Below are 13,410 nucleotides of genomic sequence, written 5' to 3' on the forward strand. Positions count from 1 at the left end.
CTCTGCAGCAGGACTGTCCAGCTCGTCCAGAGCTTGACTAGCAATTCGGCCTCCGTCCCAGTCCCAATCAAGCGGCGACATTTGTGCCACGCGTACATAATTACACACTCAAAATACCATGGGCAGGGATGGAGGCACAACTAGACCGTGGTCCATAATGCGGCTCAACCGCGCCTGGATCCGCATGCCTTCACCTTTTATTTTTCATTTCAGGTTTTTCTCTTCTCAAGGCTTTTCTGATAACCTGATCATCGGACCTAGCTATAACCGGGCGGATACACCAAGAAGGCGAGGAGCTTTGACGTACAAGGGAATCCCCAGGTGGTCTGTGCTAACGATCGTTATACCTGTTTTACATACTCGCACGCAGCTCGCTCTTGGTCATGGCATGTCAAATAGCCTATTTGGCTTATCACATTACTTGTACAAATACACCTTGACGTATCAATCAAATTACAATGGAAAATAGTTTGCGGCTCAATATTTGTGGCGTCAACTTATTACTTGATTTTTTTCCTTGTCTTTGTATTTTTTATCTATTGCACCCGTACGCTCTGGTACGCATTACTTCACCAGGGGCTTCATCACGCCCTGCAATATGACAATAAAGTCCGAACACTTTTACAATACAGTTCGGCACCCCAAACTTATAGCATTATATGCATCGGCTCCGAATCATGTCTTTGGTCAATAGTTGGGTTTCCCGGCTCCTGTGCTTACTACCTTACGTTCCGCTATATCATCTAGGGTAGTAAAGGGAGAACTACTGTGATTGTGTCCCGGTTCTTCCGGATGAGCAACTCAGTAGAGAAAGCCGAAAGCTGACTGTCATGATGCGGCGAGAGCTGGTCAGCTGTACGAGAGGTTTTCAAATCCTTAGAGATTTTTCTGCTTTATGCGAGGAATCGGTTTCTATCCGATTAGGCGTGTATAGCGCCCCAAGTTCGGCCTTTCGAATACCAGGGGTTGCGCCAAAAATTTCATTGTCAAACTCCTATGGCTAAGTGAGGGTGATAAAGCAGTATAGTCCGTTTGCCTTGTTCGTTGCGCTAAACACCTCCTTTAAGGACCAAAATGTGGAGTAAAGAGTGTTTAGATTTATCCCAAACACCCCCGTACTATCTACGTTGGGGCAGAAGCCGACGACTGGCCAACTCTCAGATTTTCATAAACGGCCACACAGGAGGTAAAATCTTAAACTAACAGACATTATATTACATAACAGATCTGTTTAATATTACAGGACAGGATAACATGAATGTCTTCATGGGAATATGATATCCTTGGCACATTGCTCCACCACAAGGCGGGATCCCTCCAGGACACTATCAAAATAGAGCTCGGGTCAGTGGTGCTCCTTGCCCTCAGGCGGCCCCTCGGTCATCAACTTCCTGGCATCCATCTTCGCCCAGTGCACCTTGGCGCGGGCAAAGGCCATCCGCGCACCTTCGCTACAGACCGACCGCTTGATGGCTTCAAGCCGCGGGCAGGCAATCACAAGCCGCTTGACGAGTCCGAAGTAGCTGCTGGGCATGGGCTCGGCAGGCCATAGCCGGACTATTAAGTCCTTCATGGCTAGTTCGGCCGCCTTCTGCAGCTCGACCAACTGTTTCAGCTGGTCGCTAAAGGGCACTGGAAGTTCTGGTCCAAGGTATTGAGACCAGAACAGCTTCTCCGTAGAGCTCCCTTCTTTGGCTCGATAAAATTCTGCAGCATCTGATATGCCGCGCGACCGATCCATAAACGCCCCTGGAGAGCTCCAAATCCGGGTAAGTAAAAGGAATGTTTCCTTCACGTATCTGCTTTGCATAATGAAAGCCTTACCCGCTGTAATCTTCTTGGCCGCCTGGATTTCCTGGAGGGCGCTCTGGGCTTCGGCTCGGGCATCTTGTGCGCTCTGGCGGGCATTGGCAAGTTCGGACTCTTGAGTCTCAAAATCGCGCTCCAAGGACTCGTACTTCTTGACGGCGTCTTGGAGCTCTTGCTGGACCTCGCTGACCCAGGCCTCCTACTTCTCGCACGCGGCGCGTTCCTTGGCCGCTTTGTCCTCAGCCTTGGCCAACACATTCTTGAGGGCCGCTACCTCGGTCGTGGCCCCTAAAGAGTTCATGACACTTTAGTCAGTACGAACCATTCATCCTTCCTAAACATATGCACATGTTACTGCATACCTTGGCTGTCCTCCAGCTGCTTCTTCACGAGGCCGAGCTCTTCCTCAGCCCGCTCTAGGTTCTGCTTCAGTCCGGAGACCTCCGCAGTATGAGCGGTAACAGCCAGCAGCAACGCCTGCTTATTCACATAGACATCTTTTGTTAGACTCCTGCAAAAATTATTTTGATCCTTTGTTCGGTTTTTCTTTCTGAACACCGAACAGAGCATCAGGGGCTACTGTCTACACTATGATATTCTTTTTACAATTACATTACTTACCTCAAAGCCTGTTAGAAGGATAGTGCAGGCTTCGGTCAGTCCGCTTTTTGCTGACTGGACCCTCTCAATCACCGTACCCATAAGGGTATGGTGTTCTTCCATGATGGAAGCGCCTTGCAGCGCTTCCCGTAGCCTATCCGGTGCCTCTGGATGGACAGAGGTCACCGGTGGAGTTGGCTCGCCCCCTCGTTAGAAAGAGGTGGCCTGCCTGAATCCGGAGCCACTTGGGTCTCCGGAGCTGTATTCGACTGGGGGCCGAATTGGTTACGGCCCCCACATCGGTGTCCATAGGGGCCTGTCCCCCCATGTGTTCGGCAACCAGGGTTTTACCGTCCGGCACCACCGGGGACTGATGTCTACTACACAACCTTCTTCTTGTAGACGTTGTTGGGCCTGCAAGTGCACAGGTTTGTAGGACAGTAGCAAATTTCCCTCAAGTGGATGACCTAAGGTTTATCAATCCGTAGGAGGCATAGGATGAAGATGGTCTCTCTCAAACAACCCCGCAACCAAATAACAAAGAGTCTCTTGTGTCCCCAACACACCCAATACAATGGTAAATTGTATAGGTGCACTAGTTCGGCGAAGAGATGGTGATACAAGTGCAATATGGATAGTATATTTAGGTTTTTGTAATCTGAAATAATAAAAACAGCAAGGTAACTAAAGATAAAAGTGAGCGTAAACGGTATTGCAATGATAGGAAACAAGGCCTAGGGTTCATAATTTCAGTAGTGCAAGTTCTCTCAACAATAATAACATAGATAGATCATATAACAAGCCCTCAACATGCAACAAAGAGTCACTCCAAAGCCACTAATAGCAGAGAACAAACGTAGAGATTATGGTAGGGTACGAAACCACCTCAAAGTTATTCTTTCGGATCAATCTATAAAAGAGTTCGTACTAGAATAACACCTTAAGACACAAATCAACCAAAACCCTAATGTCACCTAGATACTCCATTGTCACGTCAAGTATCCGTGGGCATGATTATACGATATGCATCACACAATCTCAGATTCATCCAACCAACACAAAAGTACTTCAAAGGGTGCCCCAAAGTTTCTACCGAAGAGTCAAGAACGTGTGCCAACCCCTATGCATAGGTTCATGGGCGGGACACGCAAGTTGGTCACCAAAACATACATCAAGTGGCACATGATATCCCATTGTCACCACAGATAAGCACGGCAAGACATACATCAAGTGTTCTCATAAAAGACTCAATCTGATAAGATAACTTCAAAGGGGAAACTCAGTTCATCACAAGAGAGTAGAGGGGGAGAAACATCATAAGATCTAACTACAATAGCAAAGCTCGGGATACATCAAGATCATGCCATAGAGGGAACATGAGAGAGAGAGAGATCAAACACATAGCTACTGGTACATACCCTCAGCCCCGAGGGTGAACTACTCCTTCCTCGTCATGTAGAGCGCTGGGATGATGAAGATGGCCACCAGTGATGGGTTCCCCACTCCAGCAGGGTGCCGGAACAGGCTCCCGAGAGGTTTTTGGTGGCTACAGAGGCTTGCGGCGGCGGAACTCCCGATCTATCTTGATTTCTGATGGTTTTAGGGTACGTAGGCATATATAGGCGAAAGAAGTCGGTCGGGAGGTGCTCGAGGGGTCCACGAGACATGGGGCCGCGCCCTGTAGGGGGGGCATGCCCCTATCTCCTAGGCTCCTCGAGGGTCTTCTGACTTGATCTCCAAGCCTCCCGGATGATATTCTTCCAAAAAATCACGATGTCGAAGGTTTCATTCCGTTTGGACTCCGTTTTATATTCCTTTTCTTCGAAATACTGAAACAGGAAATAAAACAGCAATATGGACTAGGCATCCGGTTAGTAGGTTAGTCCCAAAAATGATATAAATATGTAAAATAAAGCCCATAAACATCAAAGAGGGGTAATATAATAGCATGGAACAATAAAAAATTATAGATACGTTGGAGACGTATCAAGGACGACCTCTTGAGCCTCTCCCTGGCATGGGATCCTTCGAGACAACAGTGTTGTCCACAGCCTTGGGGGAGGAGGTCGTCGGAAGGGACTTGCTGTTCATCGCCGACGGGTCCAGCGATCCCTCTGAAGAGGAGGATAGATGGATGTTGGACTGAGCCGGCTGCAAGTATACGACCCAGCATATTAAAAACAATAAAATAAAAAGGCCGGATACATGAATGTGTCCGGATACTTACGATTTGGCCAGGGGCTTGACCCTGGGTTCCCACTCCCCGCCGATGTTGGTGGCTGTCGCGGAGTTGTCCGGAAGGGAAGTCTTCCCCTCCTTGGACGCCTCGGCCTCCTCGTGTGTGGAGGCCGCCCTCTTCTTTCTTCCCCCAACAGGGGGAATGGATTTCCTCTTCTTCTGCCTCCTCCTCGTCGTCTCCAGCGACGGAGGAGTGATCCTCGATGTCTTCGGACATCGCGTCCGAAGCGCCCTTGCGACGGAGGCCATCTTTGGTCCCCTTGGCCATCTTCTTGGCCTTCTTCTCCGGCACCTCATAAGGCGCCGGAAACAACATCTTCGTCAGAAGTGAGGTTTCTTGGTCTTTGGGTAGCGGAGTCGGACAGTTAATCCGCCCCGCTATCTCTATCCAGGCCTGAAAAAATTTGTAGGGAGGCTTATATTCTCTCCCCAAAATATGCCAGTAAAGGATATACCTTGAAAACATGAAAGAACTTACCAAATTAGCCTGGCATTTTAAACTAAGCCCACGATCCTCGGTCATGGGCGGTGGTGTCTCACCGGCCTTGAAGAGCACCTTCCATATGTCTTCGTGCGTCATGCCGAAGATCTCTAGTAGCGTCTGGTGCTTGGCTGGGTCGAACTCCTACAAATAGCAAGTCCGGCGTTGACACGGAAGGATCTGGCGAACGAGCATAACTTGGATCACGTTGACGAGCTTGATTCTCTTGGTTATCATGTTCTGGACGCATGTCTAGAGCCCTATCAGCTTGTGCGAAGAGCCCAAGGTCAGGCTCTTCTCTTGCCAGGAGGTGAGCCGCATCGGAACACCGGATCGGAACGCGGGGGCCGCCGCCCAGTTGGTGTCGCGCGGCTCGGTGATGTAGAACCACCCCGACTGCCACCCTTTGACAGTCTCCACAAAGGAGCCTTCGGGCCAGGTGACGCTGGGCATCTTGCCCACCATGGCGCCTCCGCACTCAGCCTGTTGGCCGCTCACCATCTTGGGCTTCACATTGAAAGTCTTCAACCATAGGCCGATGTGGGGTGGGATGCGAAGGAAGGCCTCGCACATGATGTCGAGATGTTGAGGATAGAGTTGGGGGCCAAATCATGGAAGTCCAGCCCGTAGTAGAACATCAGTCCGCGGACAAACGGGTGGAGAGGGAATCCAAGCCCGCGGATGAAGTGTGTGAGGAACACAACCCTCTCATGAGGCTCTGGGGTAGGGACGATCTGTCTCTTGGTCGGAAGTCGGCAAACGATTTCCTTGGCCTGGTACCCGGCTTCCCGGAGCTCCTTGATGTCCTTCTGCTTGACAGAGGAAGCCATCCACTTGCTTCCGACTCCGGTTTCGGACATGATTGGAGTGCTTTTTTGGGCGGAGAAGGCAAGGACTTGGGCACTGGAGCTCGAGAATGTATGGGCAGAGGAAGGAGAAGGCGTGGGTGAACAAGGATGAATCCTTATCCCTTTATAAAGGCAGTAAAAGTCATGCGCCTCCCTGCTTGCCTTAAAATCCACCTATTCCCCAAGCGCTGTGCAGATGACACGGTTGGGTTACCCATGCCCGTATTGATGAGAATCCCATGATAAGGGAACACGATCTCTGCTTCGACAAGATGTGCCAATGAAACCGCACCTCGAAATACAGAGCGGCAGGCTAAAAAACGGTTCGAATAATGACCGGGCAGTGGCGTGATGTCATGCTACAAAAAGTTGTCGGCATTGGACTCGTGAAATATTATACTCTCTACGGCTGTGTGTGATACTTGTTTTGCAGAGCCGGACACGTTTCTATGTTCGGAGGGCTATGTTGGAGTACTCGGAGAAGGAACCCGCCTTGCAATGCCGAAGACAATCTGCGCGCCGGACTCATCTTCATTGAAGACTGGTTCAAGGGCTACTAAGGGAGTCCTGGACTAAGGGGTCCTTGGACAGCCGGACTATATACTTTGGCCGGACTGTTGGACTATGAAGATACAAGATGGAAGACTTCGTCCCGTGTCCGGATGGGACTCTCCTTTGCGTGGAAGGTAAGCTTGGCGATTCGGATATGTAGATTCCTTTCTCTGTAACCGACTTTGTACAACCCTAGTCCCCTCTGGTGTCTATATAAACCGGAGGGTTTAGTCTTATAGCGTTTAGCCACAACAATCATAACCTCATAGGCTAGACTTCTAGGGTTTAGCCTTTACGATCTCGTGGTAGATCAACTCTTGTAATACTCATATTCATCAAGATCAATCAAGCAGGAAGTAGGATATTACCTCCATAGAGAGGGCCCGAACCTGGGTAAACATTGTGCCCCCCGCCTCCTATTACCATTAGCCTGTGCGTGGCTTCAACACTACATTTTACTGCAGGACGAGAAGAAGAGCAGCGCACGCTATTAATGGGCTTCTTCTCCCTCTCGGCCCGTCTCTTAATGTAGTATTGCTACATAGGCCAAGCCAAAAATCCAGGTTGGAGCGCGGCCCTCCTTGTTCACCATGTGGCTGCTAGCACGAACAAACACTTGCCATGATCCAAGAGTAGCGATCCTTGTTTGTTAGTCTGTCGGTCCTAAGCCGCTATGGTTACAGTTGTATGCTTATGCCTATGACTATGTGCCACTGCTACAACTATATGTACATAATTTTTTGGAAAAACTTTTGATCTATTTATCTTCAATCATGATTGTACAACAAACACCAGAAAATAAAAAAAATTACATTCAGATCCATAGACCATCTAGCGATGACTACAAGCACTGAAGCGAGCCAAATGTGCGCCACCGTCAATGCTCCTTCCTCGCATGGAGTCGGGCAAAACTTATTGTATTAGACAGCCTGAAAGTCATCGTGCTAAGACCCATAGGAACAACGCCGCAGAACAACAACCACCGTTGATGAAGAGATGTGTAGATTGAAAGGATCAAACTTGAAGACACACAAACATAGAAAAACGTAGCTGAATGACCCTCTACGATGACTTGGCTGCCACAAGCCGAGCCGGCTAGCGTGAACAAAGCAACCTGGATGGGCACGATGTAAAGCCCCACGGGAAAGTGGCGCCTACCGCGCCCGCGACCTGCCCGTCTCGGCACGAGCGAAGCACCTCGACCAGGGGTGAAGACACCGACAGATGGACCCGGCTGGCCCGTCCCGCGCGGGGAAGTACGTGATAGGGTGCACGCCGGCGTGACGAAATCCACCACAGAGAGGTGGCCTCGGTCGCGGCCCACACGTCATGGACCCACTAGAAAGACGGTCAGGTGTGAAGCGACCGGGTAGATCGGACAACACAAAGCACTCTCGGGAGCCAGCCGCGCGAAGCCAACCAGACCCGGCAGGGGCTATCATCACTGACAGCCGGACTCAGCTCGCTCGTCACACACAAGGTGGCGCGCGAGAGGACGCATGCATGCGCGACCGAAATCACCTAATGATGATGGCCCCAATAGCCTCCTCTCCCTTCATGGACCCCCTGAGGCAGGTCGTCCAGGTGCGAGGCGTCTGTGTAGATCAGATGGTCCAGAGAGTCCCATGGAGCCAACCGCGCGAGACTTCGGCAGAACGGACAGCGCAGAGGGCACTCTTGCCCGCGAAGGCTCCCGGGAGGCGGATACTCAAACATCCTTTATAGGAGTAAGAACCGTATACTTATGTGTTTGACTGTGTGACACTGTTATGACTGTATGTACATGTTAATGTGTTTATGGGTATGTTTGCTATTATGCACATGCTTGTTAGTCTAGTTGTATATCTGCTTATTCATAGTCATGTAGGAAACCGAATACCCCGAAAATGTCAACTGTGCTCGACCACCAGGGAGCTCGTTTCCAAAATAAAATTTCCTATAGCGTGAAAATTTGAATTTTTTGTAAACTCATGCGTATGTGCAAATTTTCTTAACAATGTACTTTCACACATGCGTAAGCAAATATGTATTTTTTAAAATGGGCCGATTTTTTTGTTTTATTGTACAGCTTACAACTCACAATATTTCCAAACGATTTTTCACATGTTCATGCTGAACACAAGTTTCCATGGATCTTTTTTCAGTTTCTTTTTGAAACTTTGAACTTTTTAAAGCAGGGAGCTCACAAAGTCCGCACTCACAAAATACCCCCTTGGTCTATGGATGAACTATGTATGAAATTCTGCAATTCATCTCCGACGTGAAATGCCATAAATCAAGAACATACTTTATATATGATTCATAAAACATGGTGCTCATAGTTTGCTTAACTTCTCCGTTGCAATTGACATTTGCCCTAATGGTACAACGGGCCATCTAGTTGCTATTTAAGAGCTTTCTTTAACATAATACAATTAAAGTCACTGATATACACGAGCATACACTCACCCCTATAAACACACGCGCGCACATCCTACAGCTGTGAACACCTTCGAGAGACTAAACTGGCATATCGTAAAATTAACGACGTCCCCACCTGCAAATGTATAGTTCTCGGCATATATTGTTTGCGCTTTTGCATTAACAAACGACTTGGCCGCTCTTGGCGACTGTACATTTCCATTTTCCTGATGGACTAATGCCGAAATGGCCCACAGCTTTGTTAGAAACGACAACACGGTAAAAGCCAGTTGGCTTTGCATGAGAAAAGGTGCGAGACAAGGAAACGACAACAGCAATCAAATTAAGCTTGGCCAAGTCTTGGAGTAATCGACCTGCGCCTTGTTAAGTGGACAATTTCTTGTTGCGCTCCCAGGGCTTCGCCACCATATATAGAACAGGTCCAAGACGCGTCAACAGATGATCAGAAGATTCGGATCCTATACGTGAAAGTCTACACTCTACACACAACACACGACAACCCACATGAATCGCCGTTACGTACTGCAGGGTTTCGTTTCTGACCAAGACGGCAACGTCGTTCTCAGTATACGGCTGTCCCTTTCCTTGAGCTATTTTCTCATGTCTCTGTCCCATGGTGTCGCGCGGAGGTCATCCTTCTCCTTGAGACCCCTCGGCCGCCTATATAAACCTGGCGAGCAAGGCGAGTCCGGTATCTCTCACTACTGTCGCACACTCGCACTAGCTAGCTAGCACGACACACGTAGGCCAGGCTGCAAGCTACACAGACCGGCTAGCGCGCGGTATAAACAGAGCCAAGCTAGCTGTGGGTCGCGTGGTACGTACGGACGCGCTTTGCCATGGGGTTCATCGCCATCGGCGGCGAGGAGCTCTTGGTGACGCTTGCGCCGGTGGCCGTGTACTGGCTCTACTCCGGGATGTACGAGGTGCTGGGGAGCAGCAAGGCCCTGCCCAAGTACAGGCTTCACTCGAGGAGGGACGAGGAGACCAAGAACATGGCGACCAAGAAGGACGTGGTCATGGGCGTGCTCCTGCAGCAGGCCATCCAGGCTGCCATCTCAGTTGCGGTGCTCAAGGTTAGTCTCAAGTGCGTCTGAGCTGCATTGCATACGTACGCTAGGCTAGACTATGTGTATATTTGTACATCACCTTGAATTCATGTCTTCATCTTCTTGTTTTGCATGATTTAGTCGCTCAAGAAAAGAGAACCACCACACTCTTTTTTTTTAAAGAGAAGTATCATCGACATGTTCCGTGTGTGTATGTGTGGTTTCCCGTCTTCGGAAAAATCTTACACTAATAAGTATAGTTAACATCATTTCAAATGAAGACACCTCTTTAATTTTTCCAACGAAAATGAAGGTAAAATGAAGGCATGTACTTCTTGTAGGTGCATGGTTTCTTTTTCTGAAGTGTAAGTAAGAGACAAGAGCCCGCCTCCCCACAAAATGGATTCTCAAAGTTTTGTCTTGAAGTTTCACCAAATTTATACAAAAAATAAAATGGACTATGAATACATTTTCCATGATGAATCTGTCAATAATTATCTGGTATTAACACTTCAAAAAAAATTGATGTGGTACAACTATCAATTGATGAATCTGTCAATAATACATTTTACGTGAAGGAGGGAGTACTAGTGAGTTGAGCATTTTCCAGAGATGTACAACTATCTCAATTATTTCTTCCTTCGGGGAGATATACTATCTCGTGCGCTACCGGTGTATATCCCGAAGCTCAGTGTATTAAAAACCGCACAAAATTCCACACCAAAAATAAAAACGGTTCGCACTACTCCACGGTAGTAAAGTAGCTCGCTCCCCTGACAGGCGCTCATACAAAATGCTGGAGATGAAGAATCAACTGCAGCAGCGAATGCCATATTGGCAGCCACCTGTGCCAAGTCCTGTTCACTTTGTGCTGCATGCATGCACACGCGGCCCTGTTCAGCATTCCTCGCCGAGTCGCCGACCGACAGGTCCGACACAAACATGCATGGGCTGAACCAGCCGCTCATTTACGAGTTTCTGCATTCCGCCTGCGTACGGAACTCTCGTAGTCTTTTTTTTTTCATGGTAATACGAGTCTCATTCAAATCATAAAGAACAAAGTACAAATCACGTAAAGACCGACATGACAAAACTGGAAAGATAACAGAACATCTCGAAGCTTGATACTAACGCTCGTCAACTGCCTCCGACACCACCACAGCAGCCACCGAAGAAAAGAATGACGAATCACCACCTCATCCGAGCTCGACGCGGTTCCATCGCTGATAAGCAGCTTTGCGGACCTCCAAGGTGGCTCACCAAAAGTGAAGCCCTTACCTTTGAACGAATCAGACCGGGGCAACACCCCGGACACGCCATCGAACTCCAGATCTAGCACCCCACCACGACTAAGACGCCGAAGGAGGAAACCATATCTGCCATCCACGAACCACGAGCCCAGTAGATATTCCGTCTTCCAGATGTCGTCGATGCAGACCACAATCTGCATCCGCTCCTGAACTACCTCCCAAACTCCACGTCGACGCTGGAGCAAACGTCGTCGCAACGGCGGAGCCCGAGGACACAGGTCCACCATGAGGATGTCGCCGCCGCCACACCATCCTTACTTGAACAGACTGGTTTCCAAATCCATCCCCGACCATAGGACCGATGGCCTCGTCAGGGAAGGATCCGAAGATTCTTTATTCATAGTCGCCATCGTCGTCATCGAAGCAAAGACGATGAACAACCTAAAAGCCTAAACTATAAGGGAGTAAAATCGATCCACATGTGTGGATCCGGCGACCTCCCTCACCACCGACGATCTAAGGTCGCCGGCGGAGGGGAGCCACCGGAAAACAGCGTCGGAAGATCGGCCCTGGCGGCGGCTCGGGTTGTAGCCGCCAGGGACAAGAGGAAAACTGTGTCTTTAGAGATCGGAACTCTCGTAGTCGTAGAGTAGTCTAGTCGCGATTACTGCTCGTTGAATACGTATTAATCTGCTCTTGTAAAACTATACGTATTACCAATCGCTGTTCTTGTATATATTCAGCTGACAGGCGGTGAGCAAGACGGCGGCATCGACGTCAAGTCCGGAGGGCGGGGCCAGCCGTCGACGGCGGCGTCGTCGTTCCTAGACACGGCCGCGAGGTTCGCCGTGGCCATGGTGGTGCTGGACGCGTGGCAGTACTTCATGCACCGGGTGATGCACTCGAGCCGGTACATGTACCGGCGGTTCCACTCGTGGCACCACCGCGTCGTCGCGCCATACGCGTTCGCGGCGCAGTACAACCACCCGGTGGACGGCGTGCTCACGGAGACGCTGTCGGGCGCGGCCGCCTTCCTGGCCTCCGGGATGGGCCCGCGGGCCGCCGCGGCCTTCTTCATGTTCGCCACCGTGAAGGGGATAGACGACCACTGCGGGGTGCTGGTGCCGTGGAACCCGCTCCACGCCGTCTTCCGTGACAACAACACGGCGTACCACGACGTGCACCACCAGCTCGGCGGCGGCCGGCGCAACTTCTCGCAGCCCTTCTTCGTGATCTGGGACCGGCTGTTGGGCACGTATGCGGGCTACACCGTGGAGGAGCGCCATGGCGGCGGGCTCCAGGTCAAGATCATTAAAGATCACGCATAGCATACGCACGCAGTTGCGCTTGTTGTACGCCACGTACATTCTACGGCTGGTCTATGGTTTTACATGTAGCTTAGGTATGTGTCAATGTATGCCACTCGCGTATGTACCACTAGTGCAAATCGGTCCTGTTGAACATATAAACCCTTCTAGACTCGTAGTCACAACCGTTGCCTCCACGTCGCCTTTAAATCGCTATGAATAGTTACACCTCGCTCGTGCCATCGCCTGTAAATTTTGTGCCCCGCCGAAGGCATTTTGGTCTTTTTACGTGTAGGGGTGTAAATCGCAACGGCTCCCGTGGAGAAACCCTAGCCGTCGCCTGCCCCCGCGCGAGAGCGACCTAACTCGCGTCCTCCCGAGCCCCCTTGCCGCTGCCACCCCTCCCCTCTGCCCCGTGCCGGATCCGCCTGCCGCCGCCGCCAGCGCTCTCCTCTGTCCCTACCTCCTGGCCACCACCTACTCCTCTCCATCAACGGCTCACCCCACAGCCCCTTCTCCACCCACGACCAATGGTTGGGGAGGCGGGGTCTTCTCGCTGGGGTGGAGGAGCAGGGGAGGGCTGGGAGGTCGACGATGGGGGAGCAGGGGAGGGCCGGGAGGCCGACGGCGGGGGAGTAGCGAGGCCGGCGGATGGAGCAGCGAGGCCCGAGTTCTAGGCGTCGCACACATTGCGGATGGGGAAGAGGCCGGCGTGGGGCGCAAGGAGCAGCAGGGGAAGAACGGTGGGGCTTTCATATCCTCTCTTCTAATCATGACTCCTGCGACCTCGCCACCGATGCTCGCTCGGCTGGCGTATGGGGCGGCAGCCGGGACGTTGGCCCTCGGCACACGAAC

The 13,410-nt window shown here is 50.7% G+C and overlaps 1 protein-coding gene across 1 annotated transcript; it reads left to right on the forward strand.

Annotated features, from left to right (window-relative positions):
* The first annotated feature begins 9,654 nt into the window (after positions 1 to 9,654).
* LOC123065493 (sphinganine C4-monooxygenase 2-like) lies at positions 9,655 to 12,726 on the forward strand. The gene is made up of 2 exons (XM_044488759.1): positions 9,655 to 10,025; positions 11,992 to 12,726. Exons 1-2 carry the CDS (start codon positions 9,789 to 9,791, stop codon positions 12,574 to 12,576), a joined length of 822 nt encoding a protein of 273 aa, XP_044344694.1. The 5' UTR covers positions 9,655 to 9,788; the 3' UTR covers positions 12,577 to 12,726.
* Positions 12,727 to 13,410: the final 684 nt, after the last annotated feature.

The sequence above is a fragment of the Triticum aestivum genome, chromosome 3B, assembly GCF_018294505.1.
Source record: "Triticum aestivum cultivar Chinese Spring chromosome 3B, IWGSC CS RefSeq v2.1, whole genome shotgun sequence".
Lineage (NCBI taxonomy): Eukaryota > Viridiplantae > Streptophyta > Magnoliopsida > Poales > Poaceae > Triticum > Triticum aestivum.